The sequence below is a fragment of the Canis lupus genome, chromosome 3, assembly GCF_003254725.2.
Source record: "Canis lupus dingo isolate Sandy chromosome 3, ASM325472v2, whole genome shotgun sequence".
NCBI classification, from domain to species: Eukaryota; Metazoa; Chordata; class Mammalia; order Carnivora; family Canidae; genus Canis; species Canis lupus.
In genome coordinates this window covers 72,309,244-72,327,194 of record NC_064245.1, presented here as the reverse complement: position 1 = coordinate 72,327,194, position 17,951 = coordinate 72,309,244, and the positions used below count along the sequence as shown (strand labels likewise).

Here is a 17,951-nt window from a genome sequence, read left to right as displayed (position 1 = left end):
GAGAAGCAGGCTCCATGCAGGGAGCCTGATGCAGGACTCGATCCCAGGTCTCTAGGATCACACACTGGGCCGAAGGCAGGCACTAAACTGCTGAGCCACCGAGGGATCCCCCAAACAAAATATGAAAGAAAGAAAGAAAGAAAGAAAGAAAAAAAAGGTGTTTTCAGAGGGTCCACATTTCTGGTTGGATATTTTATTTAGATTATTTTCATTGTCTGAGCCCCATTTTAGAAAATCACCCTAAAGCATACCTGCCTGCTTCTCAGCCTTATTTAGCCTTAATCCTAAATAGTGAATTCAACAGATTTCTTCTTCCACTTAATGTCTTGTAAATTATTACCACTATATTACAGGTCCATTCTTCATATAGTTTGGAGCTGAGTGGTTGGGTAAAGATAAGCAGGTCCCTGGGAAAACACCTAGTAGTTGTTTCTAGAATAAGTTTTAAACATATTTTCTTCCTCTGTTGAAATTCTCACTTCGTTCATACGTTGTTCTTTTGAAATGAATTTGGGTGGAGTTTGCTTTTAGTCATAAGCGTCTTTGCCCTAAGAGGTAGACTTGCCCCCCTGAAAGTACTGATTTAACTTGATTACATTAACATTGGAAGGTTAGCATCAATGGTTAGCTATTTTTAAAAAGTTTTAAGTGACCCCAATGAATGAGCTGAGTTAGTCAAAAGCAATCAAAGATCACCAGGGATGGTCACTTTCCAAGCAGTAGCCGAAGTAGCCAGCGCCAAGTATTCAGACTAGGTAGTCATGCACCTGCCACCAGGGACTGCTCTGAGTGTCATGAGGAATTGAAGAAACATAGGTAGAGTCTCTAACCATGAGAAGTCATCACCCAGCAGCATCAAGTGCCATGTAGATGAATGACAACAAGGAAGAGAGGCGGTGTTAGCATGGTGAGAACATTGGGTTGGGACAGGTGGCCTGGATTCTGTCTCTGGCCAAGCACTGCTAGAGGCAAACCACTCACAACTCTAGACCTCAGTTTCCTCATGTGAAAATGAGGTATTCAACTCAATTTCAGAAGAGCCTTCAGCCTCTGAAACGCCAGAGCAGATGGTTTGTTGAAGGAGGCCTGAGGGTTTTCAGCAAAAACCGTGTCATTTGACAGGTGAGTCAGACTGGGGGCATCAGGAAAATAATGTCTTCACAATCCACACCCAGGCAGAGGCAATGAGGAAACACACTTAGATGACGGCTTGAGTGTCTATTCCATTCGGAGGATAGATTCCTGAAGAGGGACAGGGTGACTCATCAGACGGCTGTAACCTGATGAAATAGAACTATCCAATTTCCTTGCTCTGATTCTAGGCAACCAAATGATCTTAATTTGGTTTTCCAAGGCAGTTTCCCCAGGCAAAAAGAGGGATAAGTTATGGCAATTGGAAATTGACATTCTTTAGTGGGAGCAAAATTAGATCACACGTGAGAAATGACTGTGAAATTAAATAAAGTGGCATTCAAATGCAAAGAAACAGCATCATTAGTTATGAATCATTTTCGTGCTGATTTTGGTTAGCCTTTGAACCATGTTTTTTTGTTTGTTTGTTTGTTTTTTGTTTTTTTTTTTTTTAGTAGTGAACTCTGGGTGACTTGGTGATTATAGACATTCTGAATCTGCAAAATTAGAGGCAAAAATTACTAACACTTACATGGTACCTTTGCATGAAATGTCCCAGTAGCTGTGGGGGAGAGAGAATACTATGTTCCTGGTCTCTAGCTCAGGAAGGCTCAGTACTATAGGGCTGAGAAGGGTTCAGGCTTGCAGTCAAACCCAGGTCTTGGACTCCAAATCCTAGTCACAGTGCTGCTGCTTCCGAAGGCAGTGAATGCCCTTCTCCCATGTCCTCCCCCCACACTCACACACATTCCCACACGAGCTCTGTGCCCCATCTTGAAGGAATTGAAGTAGAAGGTACACTGTTCTGGAGATCATGGAATTGCTTTTTTTCCCTCTTCAAATGCCACTTGAAGCGCATTCATAGAGCCTTTCCAGAGGATGCCCCGTGGGAGGGTCTGTTTGGCTTCCCTTAGTCCTTAGACTCAGGCTAGGTCTCTTTGCTGCAGGTGTAGAAAGTGCATATCCTGCTTCGGCAATGTCTCAGAGGGTGTTGGGCTCCTACCTCCTTTCCTCTGAAACTTTGGTCTGGATGTTCCTGCTGAAGGTGGCTAGGGACCCTCAGCTGGGACAGCTTCCCCAGATCAGCACTGCCTGACTTAGCCCACCCAGGCTCCCGCAGGTCTGCTGACAGAGCTGTGGGTCTCGGATTACCAGAGGGGAGGGAGGGCGAGTCTGGATCTCAAGACTTCGGGCCCTATGTGCACAGTAAGCCTGAGCTCTCCATCTGTTTTGGTGAGACTGTGGCAGAGTGGGATCTTTGTACCCAGACCCTTCCCATTCACAGAGGGAACTGGAAGGCTGCTGCCTGCTGAGAATTTCTGGAGGCTCAGGAAAAAGATGAACTGGCCCCATTCCTGCATCTCCTTTTGCTGGATTTACTTTGCTGTCTCTAGGCTGAGAGGTAAGAGGCTGATGGGTGTGTAATCATCTCAGTTCACCTGGGGCCCCTTCTTTGGTGGGAGTGGGCCAGCAAACAGAACAAATATTCTAACTGCAAGGAAGTGTTCTTGCCTCTTCTTGACTGGCCGGAAAAATGACTCTCATATACCCAAAGCTTGTCCCTAGCTGATGCCAGGTCATGCCCAGTTCTAGTCCTCAGTTTGTTGTTCTTTACCTTGAAATATGCATGACTTTGAATGTTGATCCAGGTCCCTCTTTTTGAGCAGCTGTAGAAACAGCAGATGGAAAATATGCTCAGAAGTTGTTTAATGACCTTTTTGAAGATTATTCCAATGCTCTTCGTCCAGTAGAAGATACAGATAAAGTTCTGAATGTCACCCTGCAGATTACACTTTCTCAGATTAAGGACATGGTGAGTAATATTAAGTGGTGACTCTTTGAAATGGTGCTTAGGATGAAACTAACCGTGCTTTACAAAGAGATATCTTACCTGGAATTTGAGAGGGAATGAGAACAGACAGCAACATGAGCGGGCTGGTGGGGGAAGAGAATACCAAGGAAGGAAGCTCTCAGCGAAAATAATTTCACTAAATGTTACCTAATCCTGGCTATTAACAGTAACAGTCTTGATCATCTAAAAAGAGATGGTATCACATATCATATGGTTCCCTTTCTATGAAATGTCCAAAACGGGCAGAACCATAGAGACTTGAAAGCAGAGTTGTGGTTGCCAGAGGCCGTGGGAAGAACAGGGGAACAGTGAGTGACAGCTTGATTGTCATAGGGTTCCTTTTTTGGGGCTGACAAAAATGTTCTGGAATTGGATAGTGGTGATGGTTGCACAATATCATGAATATACTGTAAGCCACTGAATTGTGTACTTTAAAATGGCTAAATGGTGAGTTTTGTTACATGAATTTTATTCCTATTTTTCAAAAAAGAAAGGTGGTGTTTTAAGATGGCATATCTTTTTCAGTGCTTATGTGGGTTTAATTGCATAAAGTTATGAAACTTGAAAGACTTTCTTCTGTATGTTGTAGATATTTCCTGACCTTCTCATTAAAGTGGATCATCAGTTGATCAATTTTCAGAGAAATTTGGGCTGTTGATCCATGCAAAGATCTGATGGCTTAAACATCTGTCCACTTTACATTCAGAAAACTAAATCAAGCAGAAAAAAAAATATGGCCTTGGCAGTCAGTCAAAATGATAGATTAGAAAAGTTCTCATTTATTTAATGAAAGTAGATTTGTGTTCTTGGAATTTCTGTTGTGAAGAACAAGTGTTCTAGAGATGGAAGGCATTTGATTGAGGTGTCTCCTGGACAGAGTTATATCATGGTTACTTGTACAGGATGAAAGAAACCAGATTCTGACTGCTATTTATGGATCCGCCAAATTTGGCATGACGCATATCTCACGTGGGATCGAGACCAGTATGATGGACTGGACTCCATCAGGATCCCCAGTGACCTGGTATGGAGGCCGGATATTGTGCTATATAACAAGTAAGTACAAGTCAGTCGTTTCTCAAGAATGAACTTAATGATTTAACAGAATTTAAACATAACGAAAAAAGAATGTTTAAAACATACCTGAAATTAAGTACCAATTCATGTACCTAGGCCCTGAAATGATGATCATAAAATCTTAGATAATAAAATAATAGGTTGTAAAAGCTTAGAGCTACATTTCCCTTTTGGATGAGAAACTATATTATAAGCTGTACTAGTTTCCTAGGGCTGCTATAACACACAAATTGGGTGGCTCAAACAGCAGAAATGTATTCTCTTCCAGTTCTGGAGGCTAGAAGCGCAAAGTTGGTTCCTTCCGAGGCTGTGAGGGAGAACATGTTCCATCCCTCTCTTCTAGCTCCTAGTGGTTGCTGGCAGTCTTTGTTGTCCTTGGACTTGTAGAAGCATCACCTTGATCTCTGTTTTCCTTTTCACATGGCATTCTTCCTGTGTGTTGTCTGTGTCCATTTTTTTCCCTTTTATAAAAACAAAAGTCACGCTGAATTAGAGGCCCAGTCTACTTCAGTATGACCTTGTCTTAATTAATTACATCTACAATGATCCTATTCCAAATAAGATTACATTCTGAGGTACTGGGGGCTAGGATTTCAACATATAAATTTGGGGGACTGGGAGACACAATTCGATTAATAACAGTGATGCTCCCTTCTCCTAGATCATGTATCAATAACAATGATACTACTCAGATTCAATCAGAATGGGCCAGCTAGTGGCTGGCCTGTGGAGTTTGGACATTGGAGGGGAGGATGGATGAACTAGATCATAAGATTAGCAGTTGCCCTTTCCTGGTTTCAGAGCAAGGGGCCTAGAGTAAATGGGTAGAAGGTTTATGTTTCTCAAACTGTAAAGTGCACATGAATCACCTGAAGAGTTCATTAAAATACAGATTCTGATTCAGTAGGCCTGGGGTGGAGTCTGACATTCTGCATTTCTATAAGCTCTGATATCAGTGCTGCTGGTTCATGGAGGAACCACATGGCTCTATCACAATTCACTTTCAGTTGCTCTATCACAATTCACGTTCAGTCCTGTTGGGTGGGAATGGTTCATCTTTGACTTAGAACAGGGTTAATGAGGGGCAGTTCAAGAGGGCTTTCCTGAGAACTGAACCTCCTGTGGGCATGGGTTTCTCTTCAGGAAGAAATACTGTCAGGTTGTACCCTGGATTTTAGTCTTGTCCCTTATTCAGAGAGCTCATCCAAGGGTCATGACCTATTGAATCATAGCACTGATCCTGCTGACTATTCTCAACTCTGAGTGGCCAGAGGGACCTTCCATATTCCTTTCCATGCAAGACAGCATTTCAGTGCTAGTGCTTTACTATTCCAGTTCACCCTTCTTCTCTCTCTCTATCTCTCTCTCTCTCTCTCTCACACACACACACACACACACACACACATACATACATACAGAAGGCATGAGAACAAGCCTTGTTGTCCATGAGCTCCTCTCATTCACAGGATGCAAGTAATCAGAGAATATAGTTGACATAGATAACAGTGTTCTATCCGTTGTAACATTTCTCTCTGGGAAACAAGCAGAATGCTGGTTCTTCTCTTCCTCCTGCTTTGGCTGGTTGAAGCAGTGACCAACTCTTACTAACATGCTTCTTTGCAAGCTTGTATGGTCACCTAAGTTAAGCCTACTCCAGCACCCCCTCATTCCAGAAGCCAGTAGTGTGTTCATGAGCTCACATAGACCTACTGTGGCTTCGGTAAATTCTGTCCCCATTGTCCTCCATTCCTCCCAGATCACTGGCCTTGAGGTGTGAGAGTTCTGTTCCCTGTCCTTTTCATGACACTGATTAATCAACTCTTTTCTGTTTCCCTGGCTTGACTCTTCAGTCTTCTGTTCCCTCCTGTCTCAGATTGTTCTGTTTCAGATCCCTTATTCTGCTTTGTATTCTCCTTCTCAGTAATGCCATAGTTTTATTACTTAGAGGAAATTCTAAATGTGACTATGGTTGGATGTCATTTGCCTTCCTATAACTAGCTAAAAGGAGACTAGAAGAGGGCTATAAGATCAGGCAAAGAAGGGACCTCGGTCATAGCCATTTCCCTGACCCTGGTCCTTCCAGCTGAACCCCTGGACCTTCAGATTCTTCCAATCCCACATATAATATCCTCATTATTTCTCAGAAGCTTGCCTAGAGCCTTGTAGACCACAAAATGGGTTTTCTGAATGGTGGTGGGGAGATGAAAGAAGGACATGTGGTAGTGATCCAGTAAGATGTGATAAAGATAGTTTGGGCAGGAAGATGACTCACCTCTAGATTCACCACTGGTGCCTGAATCCATGGGGCCGGGTTGGACTTGTTAGGGTGTGATCAGGATGATGATGGATCTGGAAGCTACTTACTTCATGTGAGGGGCAGTTGAATATGTTGAAGCTTAGTTTGGAAGTGAGAAGTCCTTGGGAAGACTTGATGGTGATGGTAGGCAATCAAGGAGAAAATAAGCTAGAGAAAAGAGAAAATTGCTCTAGAGGACAAAAACCAAGACAATGAAAAGTTAAGGGGAAGATAAACAATTTAAAAAATAATCGTAACAAATAACTTGAGCGATCAATATTCCCAAGAGGTGGTGAGCTCTTTAGCAATATAGTTGTTCAAGCAGATACTGGCTCTGTTACCAAATCAGTAAGGGATAAATAAATTTGGGCTCAACATTCTGGTGAGGTTGTTTAAGTATATGGCCAATATAATGGTTAGTGCAAGAGGCTGCAAGGATTCCTGACATTAGATTGGGTAGAAACTGGACTACAGAAATTCCGAATATGTATTTATTATCAGAGAGTTCTACTGATTGGGTTTTTGTGTGCCACCTTAACACCTGGATTTTAGAGCTAGTGAGGAATTCGGTACCCTATTGTATTCAGAAAGATTTGTCTAGAATTTAGCATTAGGGTTCACTTAAGTCTTCTAGTGGTTGAGAAAATGGCAAACCAGTCAGATGAGATTTGAAGTAGAGGAGAGGAAGAGGAATAGGTATGAGGAAAATGATGATGAGTTTGGTGTAGGACCTACTCAGTTTGGGGGACCAAAGGAACACCCACATGGAGACAACCAATGAAGGGACTGAAAAGGCAATCCTCAAGTCTGGTAAGAGCATCAGGGAAGAGCTATCAAAAACCCTAAAAGCCCTAATAGAACTACTCAAGAAAGGAGAGAAAATGGCTTCCGATAAAATTGGTGAAACTCTTCACTGCAGACATTTACAGAAGGCACTTAAAATAAATGGTTAAAGGGGTAGAAGGAGAAGTGAGAGACAGTTGTGTCATAGAAAGCACAGGAAGAAAGGATGTTTAGAAGCAACCTACAGTATGAAATGCTTGGGAAGAGTTGAACAGGATGGACCCTTAGGACACGTTTTTAGATTTGCGTGTCTGCAAGTCATGAATGACTTTTGAAAGATCACATGTTGGGAAGAAGCCAAATTACAAGAATAAAAGCAAAAAGAGGAAGTGACAGCAGCGTGTATCACTTCCAGTGTGTGGAAAGAGAGGCGGGATGTGGGAAGTGCCTGAGAGGAAGGGAAGTTGGCAGAGGAGACTGAGGAACAGCATTGGGAATGGTCTAGATGAACCAGAGAGAAAAAGAGGAACCAAGAGATGCAAAATCCTGAAGCAAACATGAGAGGAAAGGAATCACAGTACCAGTAGGGAAGTAAGCCTTGGAAAGGAAGAGGGGGTGCTAATTTTTTATTTGGAAGTGTCCAAATAGATTTTCTCTGATGCTGAGATCTTTCCTCTTACACCAGGGAAGGTAGGATGAGTGAGTGATATTCTCAGTTCACCAGAGTGCTCACTACTATTACAGCTAAATATACATTTCTTATTGTTACAGAGGATGGGTTCAGGGATTTTTGAAAAATTTCATCTTGCTATCTTCACAAAGACCCATATTAAAGATCCTTCTATTTAAACCCTCATTAAAAGACCCTCATTAAAAATTGAGCGTTAACTGTAATAGTCTGATTTGGTTCACTTCAATCAGACCATTACAATTAATGTGGCATCCAATTTTTAATAAGTGGAAAAAGTAATTTAAAAATTATTGATCTAGCACATCTTCTGGCAGTCTAATGTAAGGAAAGAGAGGATAAATGCAAAGATTCAACTACAGGGATGTTCACCATAGCATTGTTTGTAAATGCAAAACCTGGAAATGACAATGCTGAACATCAATGGATTGGTTGGATAAATATGGCATCTCTTTATAATACAAAGGAAAACTATTAGCCATGAAAATGATGTTGCAGGAGAATGTAAATTAATAACTACATTTTAAATTTTGTATCATCCTTTTTTGGGGAAAATTAACTTTTTAATTTCAGGGTAATTTTAGATTTCCAGAAAAGTTGAAAAGATGGTACGAAGAGTTCCCATATATCCTTCACCTGGTTTCCTCCAATGTTACTATTAATGTTACATCAAAATAACACAGCACATTTGTCAAAACTAATACAATATTATTAATTAAACTATAGGCTTTATTTGGATTTCATCACTAATGTACTTTTTCTGTTGCAGAATCCAATCCAGGATACCTTACACATTATATCTAGACCTAATATATTTTGTAGGGGAAAAAATTATAAGGAAGATTGGAAAATATGCATTAAATATTAATAAAAACTTATTAGTTAAGATTGTAAGAATTAGAAACTGACGTTAGCTACCTTCTGAAAAAAGAAATTTGTTGTTAGGGTATGGTACAGCTCACTGAATTAAAGGGGAAAAAATCAATATCCAGTTCTTAGAAAGAACAGACTGGGACTGCTTTAGAGTTTGAGACAGCAGGGATTATTGAGCTGATTTGTTTGTTTGTTTGCTTGTTTTATAAGGAGGCATCACCAGGGTGACTGTTTTTGCTCTTTGGATCACTCTGTTTAAGATCTAAACTCCAGGAAGAGTGAATCAGTTGGATGTAGCTCAGGTCACATGCTAATCCTGGCCAGGGGAGGCTGAAACACCTTGATCAATATTTCATCTGCCTTGCAATGGTGGTGGAGAAAGTCATTTTCTAAAGGAAAATAGAAATTCTATACCCAGGCATAAATGTTGATTAAACAAAAAGAAGAAATATCTAGAATAAATTATAATCTCTTAGATTATGGGTCAATGAAAAAGATTTTATTTATTTATTTGAGAGAGAGAGAGAAAAAAAAATGGGTGGGAGGGAGAAGGAGAGAGAATCTGAAGCAGACTCTACACTGAGCATGAAGCCCGGTGCAGAGCTGGGCCCCATGACCACAAGATCATGACCTGAGCCAAAACCAAGAGTCAGATGCTTAACCGACTGAGCCACCCAGGTGCCTCTGGGTAAATGAATTTTTCCTGCATTTTTCAAATGAACATGTACAATTCCAACAGCATCAAAAGGCTATTTTAATATTCTTGAGCCCAAAGTTAACAAAATCAGGTAAGCAGAGCCTCCCAGTTAGATTTTAGCATTGATGTGTTTATTTTTTATCTAGATGTTTGAATCATTATACCAGGACTAAGAGAGTGGCTTGGAAATGAAGAGAAAGGGATATAGAGCAGAGATGCTTTAAGAGAAGAATCCAAGAAAAGATGGCCTTGAGTAGTTACAGGAGATGGAGGAGAGGGGAAAATTGGAGTTGATTCCAACTTCTAGCCAGGGTGGCAGGGAGAGTGGGCATCCATTGCCAGAGACACTGAAAGGATGGGCACAGGTCAGTGAGCTGTCTGGAGTAAGGAAGTTGATGAATTGTCTTGAGAAGCAGCTTTCATTTTCCCCCTCTGACCTCCAGGGCTGATGATGAATCTTCCGAACCTGTGAACACCAATGTGGTCCTGCGGTATGACGGGCTGATCACCTGGGATGCACCAGCCATCACCAAAAGCTCCTGTGTGGTGGATGTCACCTATTTCCCTTTTGATAACCAACAGTGCAACTTAACCTTTGGCTCCTGGACCTATAATGGCAACCAGGTGGACATATTCAATGCCCTAGACAGTGGTGATCTCTCCGACTTCATCGAAGATGTGGAGTGGGAGGTCCATGGCATGCCTGCTGTGAAGAATGTGATCTCCTATGGCTGCTGCTCTGAGCCTTACCCAGATGTGACATTCACTCTCCTTCTGAAGAGGAGGTCCTCGTTCTATATCGTCAACCTCCTCATCCCATGTGTCCTCATATCTTTTCTGGCTCCCTTGAGTTTTTATCTCCCAGCAGCCTCTGGAGAAAAGGTCTCCTTGGGAGTGACCATCCTCTTGGCCATGACTGTATTTCAGCTCATGGTGGCAGAGATCATGCCAGCCTCAGAAAATGTCCCCCTGATAGGTGAGTTCAAGTGTCTTATACTTTGAGTCTAGGATTGTAGTGAGTGGGATTGTATCTGGTCCTTTAAACTCAGTTAAACCAATAGGTCAACTTCAGACTCAGTCATACTTCAGTTAGTGTCTTCAGCTGGCATCTTTGAATACAGATATGGCTGTTTTCCAAAACTGGTCTTATGGTCTCTGGGTTTACACAAAAGAGGAAGGAGGGGCAATATAGTTCAGAGCAGTGGTTCTCAAAGTGTGGTTCCCGGACACAAGGTGCAGCATCATTTTCGAAATGCAGACTTTCAGGGCCCACCCCAGACCTACAAAATTAGAAACTCTGGGGCGAGGCCTGGCAATCCGTTTTAACAAGACCTCTGGCTGATTTTGATGCACGTTCTGTTTCGCTGGCTTAGAAGTTAAGGCCCTGATTTTGAAGTTAAAGAAATCTGCATTTGAACTCTGATTTCACCTCTCATTTCTTAACGATCAATCTTAGGCAAGTTATTTAGTCTTTTAGTTCTGCTTTGTCACCTGGAAAGCATGTGTAATTACTACTCATTATGTCATTGCTTAGCGTAGAAGGTGGCATATGGTAAGTATGCCATAAGTAGTGACTGTTATTATCTTTTCACAGCACGGGATCTCTTCTCAGGAAAGAGTGGTAAACATGATAGAAATGGTTGACTAGATTTTTCCGCCCATCATCTACCCTTAATAGAATAATCTTTAACCTTTATTGGGTGTGGAAGAAGTTGGGAAAAGTTGGTAAAATGCAGGTTCCTACACCCAAAGAGTTTGATTTAGCAATCTTGGGCAAGAATTGGGAATCTCAGCCGATTCTAGGATAGACCATATTTTCAAAAGTCTGCACTAATAAAATGTCCTTCTAAGGATAGGCAAGGAGACAGAGACTATGACACCTGCCTCTCACAGAGACTATGACACCTGCCTCCCCTTCCTTTCCTTACCTTATTTTTTAAAGATTTAATTTATTTATTTGATAGAGAGAAAGAGAGCACAAGTAGGTGGAGAGGCAGAGGGAGAGGGAGAAATAGACTCCTGGCTGAACAGGGAGCCCAATGTAGGACTTGATCCCAGGACTCTGGGATCATGACTTGATCTGAAGGCAGATACCTAACAGACTGAGCCACACAGGTGCCCCTCCCTACCTTATCTGAGACCCCTTCTCACACCTTTCATACCTGCAAGCTGCCACCAAGGACCTACTCAGCTCCAACATCTCTGTTTCAATGACTTGCTCTTATAATAGATGCTTACCAGAATCAGAAGCTAGACCTAATTTTTTATTTTGTGAAGTAAACATGAGGAGGAACTTCAGAACACACAGAGATTTAAAGACCAATATGAAAGGGATACTGTATTGCCCTTTTATCCTCTACGGAATCCAGTATTACTTGATATTCAGACATTACTACGTTGGTTTCCCTGTTTGGAGATTTCTTCCTTGTTATGTGCCTCCAAGCAAAAAACACAGACACACCAACACATGGACACAAATACACACAGACACACATCTTTTTGAGAAGTGAACACAGAAAGTTCTCTCCACCCCTCTCCCCACACCACTAATAAAGAGAAAGAGGTATCTTGGCATTTTTATTACCTCTATTGAGACAGAAATGATTGACAGTGATGACCTGTAATCATAATCCTACTTGAGGCAAGACAATTGGCAAATCTCTCTCTCTTCTTTAGCAGTGACATTCAAAAGCAAGCTGGCTGAAGTTATAAAGAGAGATGTCTTGGGATGTGTCTCAGGAATTTTGCAAACATTACTTGTTCTGCTCCTATGATAATACAAAATGTGTCTTTTCAGAAACAATGTACACAGGAGCGTATGTTGATAATCACAATTTGTTATTTGCAGCACCTCCAATCTTATAGAAATGTGTTTAAGTTTTCTGAGTAAGTATAGCATTTGATCTAAGCTTCTGGCCCATTGTCTTCATCATATTAAGACAGGTCTCATTGATTCTTGGTTTATTTTGACCTTTTAACAAATACTATGTGGATGGACAAACATTATCAAATGCATTGTTTTTATCTGTTAAGATCATCATCTTAGTTTTCTCTTTTACCTCATTAATATAGTGAATTAGGTTTTCTGATGTTGAGTTAAACCCTGCTTTATCATGATGAATTATTTTAAGACACTATTGGATTTAGTTAGTTAGTAATCTTTATAAGACTTTCTCAAATACATCCATAAGTAAAATGGCCCTAATACTTCCTTTCTTGTTACTTTTGGAATCAAGGCTAAACTGACTTCATAAAATAAGCTAGATAGTTTTCTCTCTTTTTATATTTCTACAACAACTTAACTTGCATGATATGAATTATCTGTCTTTTAAAAGTTTGGTAAAACTCTCCTATAAAACTAACTCTGGGGCTTTTCTATTCCAATGTTCTTTCTTCTCACACTAAATTTGGTGTTGTCTGTATTTCTAGAAATTTATTCTAGGTTCTCAAATATATTATTGTACAGCTATTTATAATATTATTTTATTGTATTTTAATTTCTATTGTTATTTCTTCTTTTACAGTCTCCCTTCTTCTCCCCCTCACCTTGCCTCTATTTTTTTTCTTTTTAAACTTATTTTACTTAAATTCAATTCATTAACATATAGTGTGTCATTAGTTTCTAATATAGAGTTCTGTTATTCATCTGTTTCATATAACACCCAGTGTTCATTATATCATGCACCCCTCCTTGATGCCGTCACCCAGTTACCCCATTCCCCCACTCCCCTCCTCTCCCACAACCCCCAGTTAGTTTCCTATAGTTAAGAGTCTGTTATGGTTTATCTCTGATTTCATATTATTTTATTTTTCCCTGCCTACCTCTATGATCCTCTGCTTTGTTTCTTAAATTCCACATATGAGTGAAACCATATGATAATTGTCGTTCTCTGACTGACTAATTTCACTTAGCAAAGTACCCTCTAGTTCCATCCATGTTGATGTAAATGAGATTTCATCCTTTTTGATGGCTAATATTGCATAGTATATATACACCACATCTTCTTTATCCATTCATCTGTCGATGGACATCTGGGCTCTTTCCATATTTTGGCTGTTGTGGACATTGCTGCTAAAAACATTTGGGTGCATGTGCCCCTTTGTATCATTATGTTTGTATCCTTTGGGTAAATAGCTAGTAGTGCAATTGTTGGGTCATAGGGTAGCTCTATTTTTAACTTGTTGATGAACCTCCATACTGTTTTCCAGAGTGGCTGTACCAGCTTGTATTCCCACCAACAATGTAAGAGGGTTCCCTTTTCTCTGTATCCTTGCCAACACTTGTTATTTCCTGACTTGGTAATTTTAGCTATTTTGACTGATGTGAAGTGGTATTTCATTGTGGTTTTGATTTGTATTTCCCTGATGCTGAGTGACATGAGGCATTTTTTTCATATGTCTGTTGGCCATTTGTATGTCTTCTTTGGAGAAATGTCTGTTCATGTCTTCTGCCCATTTCTTAACTAGATTATTATTATTATTATTATTATTATTATTATTTTGAGTGCTGAGTTTGATTAGGTTCTTTACAGATCTTAGATACTAGCTCTTTATCTGGTAAGACATTTGCAAATATCTTCTTTCATTCAGTAGGTTGTCTTTTGGTTTTGTCAACCTACTTACCTCTATTTTGTGAGTGACTTTATCAAAGGTTTATTAATCTTATTCTTTTTTCAAATAGCTTTTGTTCATCTTTTTTTTATAGGTTTGTGCCTTTACCTTTATTATTTCTTTTCTTAATTTTCATTTTTTCATGAATATTTGGTTTATGTAATCAAATGTTAAAGACTAATAGTGACACAGTGTCTACTTCCTTATCCAATAGTAATGAGGTCTGAAGACAATTCTGAGAGCTGCCTGAGATCATTATTTGTTGAAAGTGGAATTTTTTCACATCATGATCTCAGCAAACATTTAGAAACCTTTAACACAATGTAAAGGACAGTGAGGAGAACTTTACATGGACTGTTTCAATTAAGCTTCATCCTAGTCCCACGAATTAGATCCAATTATCATACCTATTTTACAGAGAAGGAAGCTGTAGCTTAGCAGGATGTTAAAACTTGCTCCAAGCCACAAGTCTAATGAGTGACAGGATTTGAATCTAGGAAGTCTGATTTAGAAATTTATACCAGTAACCATTAGTGTATACAGCTTCTCTAGAAAAGGTGTTTGTATATTTTTGAGCCAAATGTGAAGACAATTTTAAGCTAACTTGGTTTTGGTTATTTTCCAGGCAAATACTACATAGCCACAATGGCCTTGATCACAGCCTCCACCGCCTTGACCATTATGGTGATGAATATCCACTTCTGTGGGGCTGAGGCCCGGCCAGTGCCACACTGGGCCAGGGTAGTCATCCTAAAATACATGTCCAGGGTTTTATGTGTCTATGATGTGGGTGAGAGCTGCCTTAGCGCCCACCATGACAGGGAGCGAACTCACCTCACAAAGGTTTATGGAAAACTTCCAGAGCCAAATCTGAAAACAGACAGAAACAAAGACCTTCCCAGAAAGAAGGAAATAAATAAACTGTTAAAGAATGACTTGGGGTGCCATGGTGAGAACCCACAGGATGCTGACAGTTATTGTGCACAGTACAAGGTGCTGACAAGGAATATTGAGTATATTGCCAAGTGCCTCAAAGACCACAAGGCCACTAATTCCAAGGGAAGCGAGTGGAAGAAGGTTGCAAAAGTGATAGACCGATTCTTCATGTGGGTTTTCTTCATTATGGTGTTCGTGATGACTGTTTTGATCATCGCAAGAGCAGATTAGTGGGCATTTGTTGTGTGGAGATAAATCAATAAAATTCCCTGTGATCTACTCTACCACTTTTCCAGGTAAGATTTACACACATACACACATACATGCAAATGTATATATGTAATTCATATATAAATAAATACATAAATAAACATATATATAAAATTGAGGGGTTATGTTTACTTTAAAAAAAAAAAGATTTTATTTATTTATTCATGCGAGACACAGAGAGAGAGAGGCAGAGACACAGGCAGAGGGAGAAGCAGGCTCCATGCACCGGGAGCCCGACGTAGGACTCGATCCTGGGTCTCCAGGATCAGGCCCTGGGCCAAAGGCAGCGCTAAACTGCCAAGCCACCTGGGGCTGCCCTACTATTTTTTTTAAGTAGGCTTCATGCTGGGTGTGGAGCCCACTTAAATACTGGCCCAAACTCATGTTTAAGACTGGAACCAAGATCAAGAATTGGCCACCCAACTAACTGAGCCACCCAGGTGTCCCTGTTGTGTTACTTTTTAACTTCAAATCAATATTATAGCTACTTGTTAAGCAGAAAAAAAAGTTAAGCAAGAGTTCCAAAATATCAAGGGTAGGAAATATAAAAGGATTCCTTTTATAGCCTACCAGAGTGTAGGTGGCTGTCTTGTAGATCACACAATTATGTTCCCTTTTAACAGGGCAGATAACACAGTATCTTACATTACTGTTTAAAATTTAAAGCAAAACATACTCATTTTCCCCTTAGCCTCTATTTTTTTTTTAAGATTTTATTATTTATTTATTTATTTATTATTTATTTATTTAAGAAAGAGAGAGTTCTCTGTTGCATGTGTGTGCGTATGGGGTGGGGCAGAGGGAAAGAACTTCCAGCAGACTCCTGGTTGAGCAGGAACCAGATCGCACAACTCTGAGATCAGGACCGGAGCAGAAACCAAGAGTCTGAAGCTTATCCAACTGATCCACCCAGCTCCACACTCCCACATAGCCCCTATTAAAACACACTTTGGAAAAAGGAAAACAGTCATAGATTCCTTAGTGTGATTTAAGTTGCAGTGTTACCTTTCTCTGGGCTGGCACATTTCAAGTCATTTCTCAAATGACGGAATAAAAAGTTCTGTCCCATATAAAGAAAGTCTAAGAATCAACAACATAATAGTTAAGGGAAATTTCTTCATGATAATGATGTTATATATAGTGTTTATATTTTATATGAACCCTAAAGATGAATTTGTTTCTGCCTTTAGTCTTTGACTTAAACAAGCTAATCTGCTAAATGAGCTCATTCATTTGTTGATTCAATTCTTCAACATTTATTGGATTTCTCCTACATATAATAAAGCAACATGGTTCACAGTTGCCTTGGGTGTCAGAGCAAATCTTATGCATAAGTCTGATTCTTCTTGATCTTCACAAGTCTGTGAGTCATCCAGGCAGGTATTTCTAGTCCTTTTTCTCAGAGAAGGAAACCATGTCAGAGGAAGGTGGATGAAAGTGACCTATCTCCTCAGCAGTGGTAAGTGGAACTGGGATTCAGACTCTCAACACTGTGACTGAGTTTGGGTTAGGTCTGCTAAAGTCACTTTTCATCATGCTAGATAATGATTTAGAAGAGGAGAGACTGAGGGATTCTTATTTTTAACTCCCAATTTCTGCCCTAAATTACTTCCTAGGCTTCTCTACTTTTTTCCTACTTTCAATCAAATGTGTCATCAAATTCCTCCCACTCCCACCTTGATTATAACAATCCAAGTACTAATACCCATTCCCTAACTTCCAACTCCGCTATTCTTTTACCAGTAGAACAAACAAAGGAAAGGAACAGAAGTGGAGAGAAGATAGGCATTTACCTAGGAAAGAGAGGATGATATTTGGTTTAAACATATAGATGTTTTTAATTCTTATGTTTATGCATTTGAAAGGCATTTATTGTGTACCTACTGTATACTGAGTGCTATGTCAGCTTTGGAGGTAACAGATACAAAACATGGCTTTTCACCCTCCAGTTGCTCACATGTTGTTCACAGTTCAGCAGAGGACACAGTCAAGAAAATATACAAATACAATGTAGTGTCTAAAATGAGTAGAAGTATTGACAAAGTGCTGCAGAAATAATGGTGATGGATCTATTTGAGGGAAAGCTTGGGAAAAACTGTGGGGGTGTAACATTTGAGCTGGACTTTGAAGGATGAGCAGGAGTTTGCTAAACTCAGAAGGAAGTAGAGTACAAAATTAGAGGGCATTAGGAATTAGAAGGCATTAGGGAAAAGAAAAGAGTATGAGAAGAGCTTAGAACAGAGGCCTTGGCCTATTCATGGAATGGATGATGAGGAATTAGAGAAATAGAACTTGGAATCAGACCACTTTTTCTTCTTTGTTTTAATTATAGAAGTACTTTTATTAATTACAGTTGCATTTGACCACAAATAACAGAAAACTCAACATAGTATGACTTAAGCAGAGAAAAGTTATTCATCCACACAGAGGTAAATCTAGAGATACAAAGAACAGGGATCTTTTCATCTTTCTTCTGTGTTGTTTTAAGCCACTAAATTTGTGGTAATTTGTTAGAGCAGCAACAAAAAGCTAATATCATACCCAATGAACAACTCTGCATATATAACTTTTTCCACGTTTTCGATTATTTGTTTGGGATACATTTGTCTATAGCCAGGGTGAGATGTTTCCATTGATCATGGTTTAAAGATTTGAGCTTTATCCCAAGAACCCTGGGGAGCTACAAAAGGATTTTAAGTAACAGAGTCATAGCCAGATTTGTGTTTCAGAAACAAGA

At 39.9% G+C, this 17,951-nt stretch overlaps 1 protein-coding gene across 1 annotated transcript; it reads left to right on the top strand.

Moving 5' to 3' along the window:
* The first annotated feature begins 1,631 nt into the window (after window positions 1–1,631).
* Window positions 1,632–15,900, top strand: CHRNA9 (cholinergic receptor nicotinic alpha 9 subunit). The gene is given in 6 exon segments (XM_025437897.3): window positions 1,632–2,533; window positions 2,799–2,944; window positions 3,886–3,907; window positions 3,910–4,039; window positions 9,841–10,373; window positions 14,634–15,900. Coding segments are annotated over 6 exon segments (1,578 nt in total). The 5' UTR covers window positions 1,632–2,328; the 3' UTR covers window positions 15,176–15,900.
* Window positions 15,901–17,951: the final 2,051 nt, after the last annotated feature.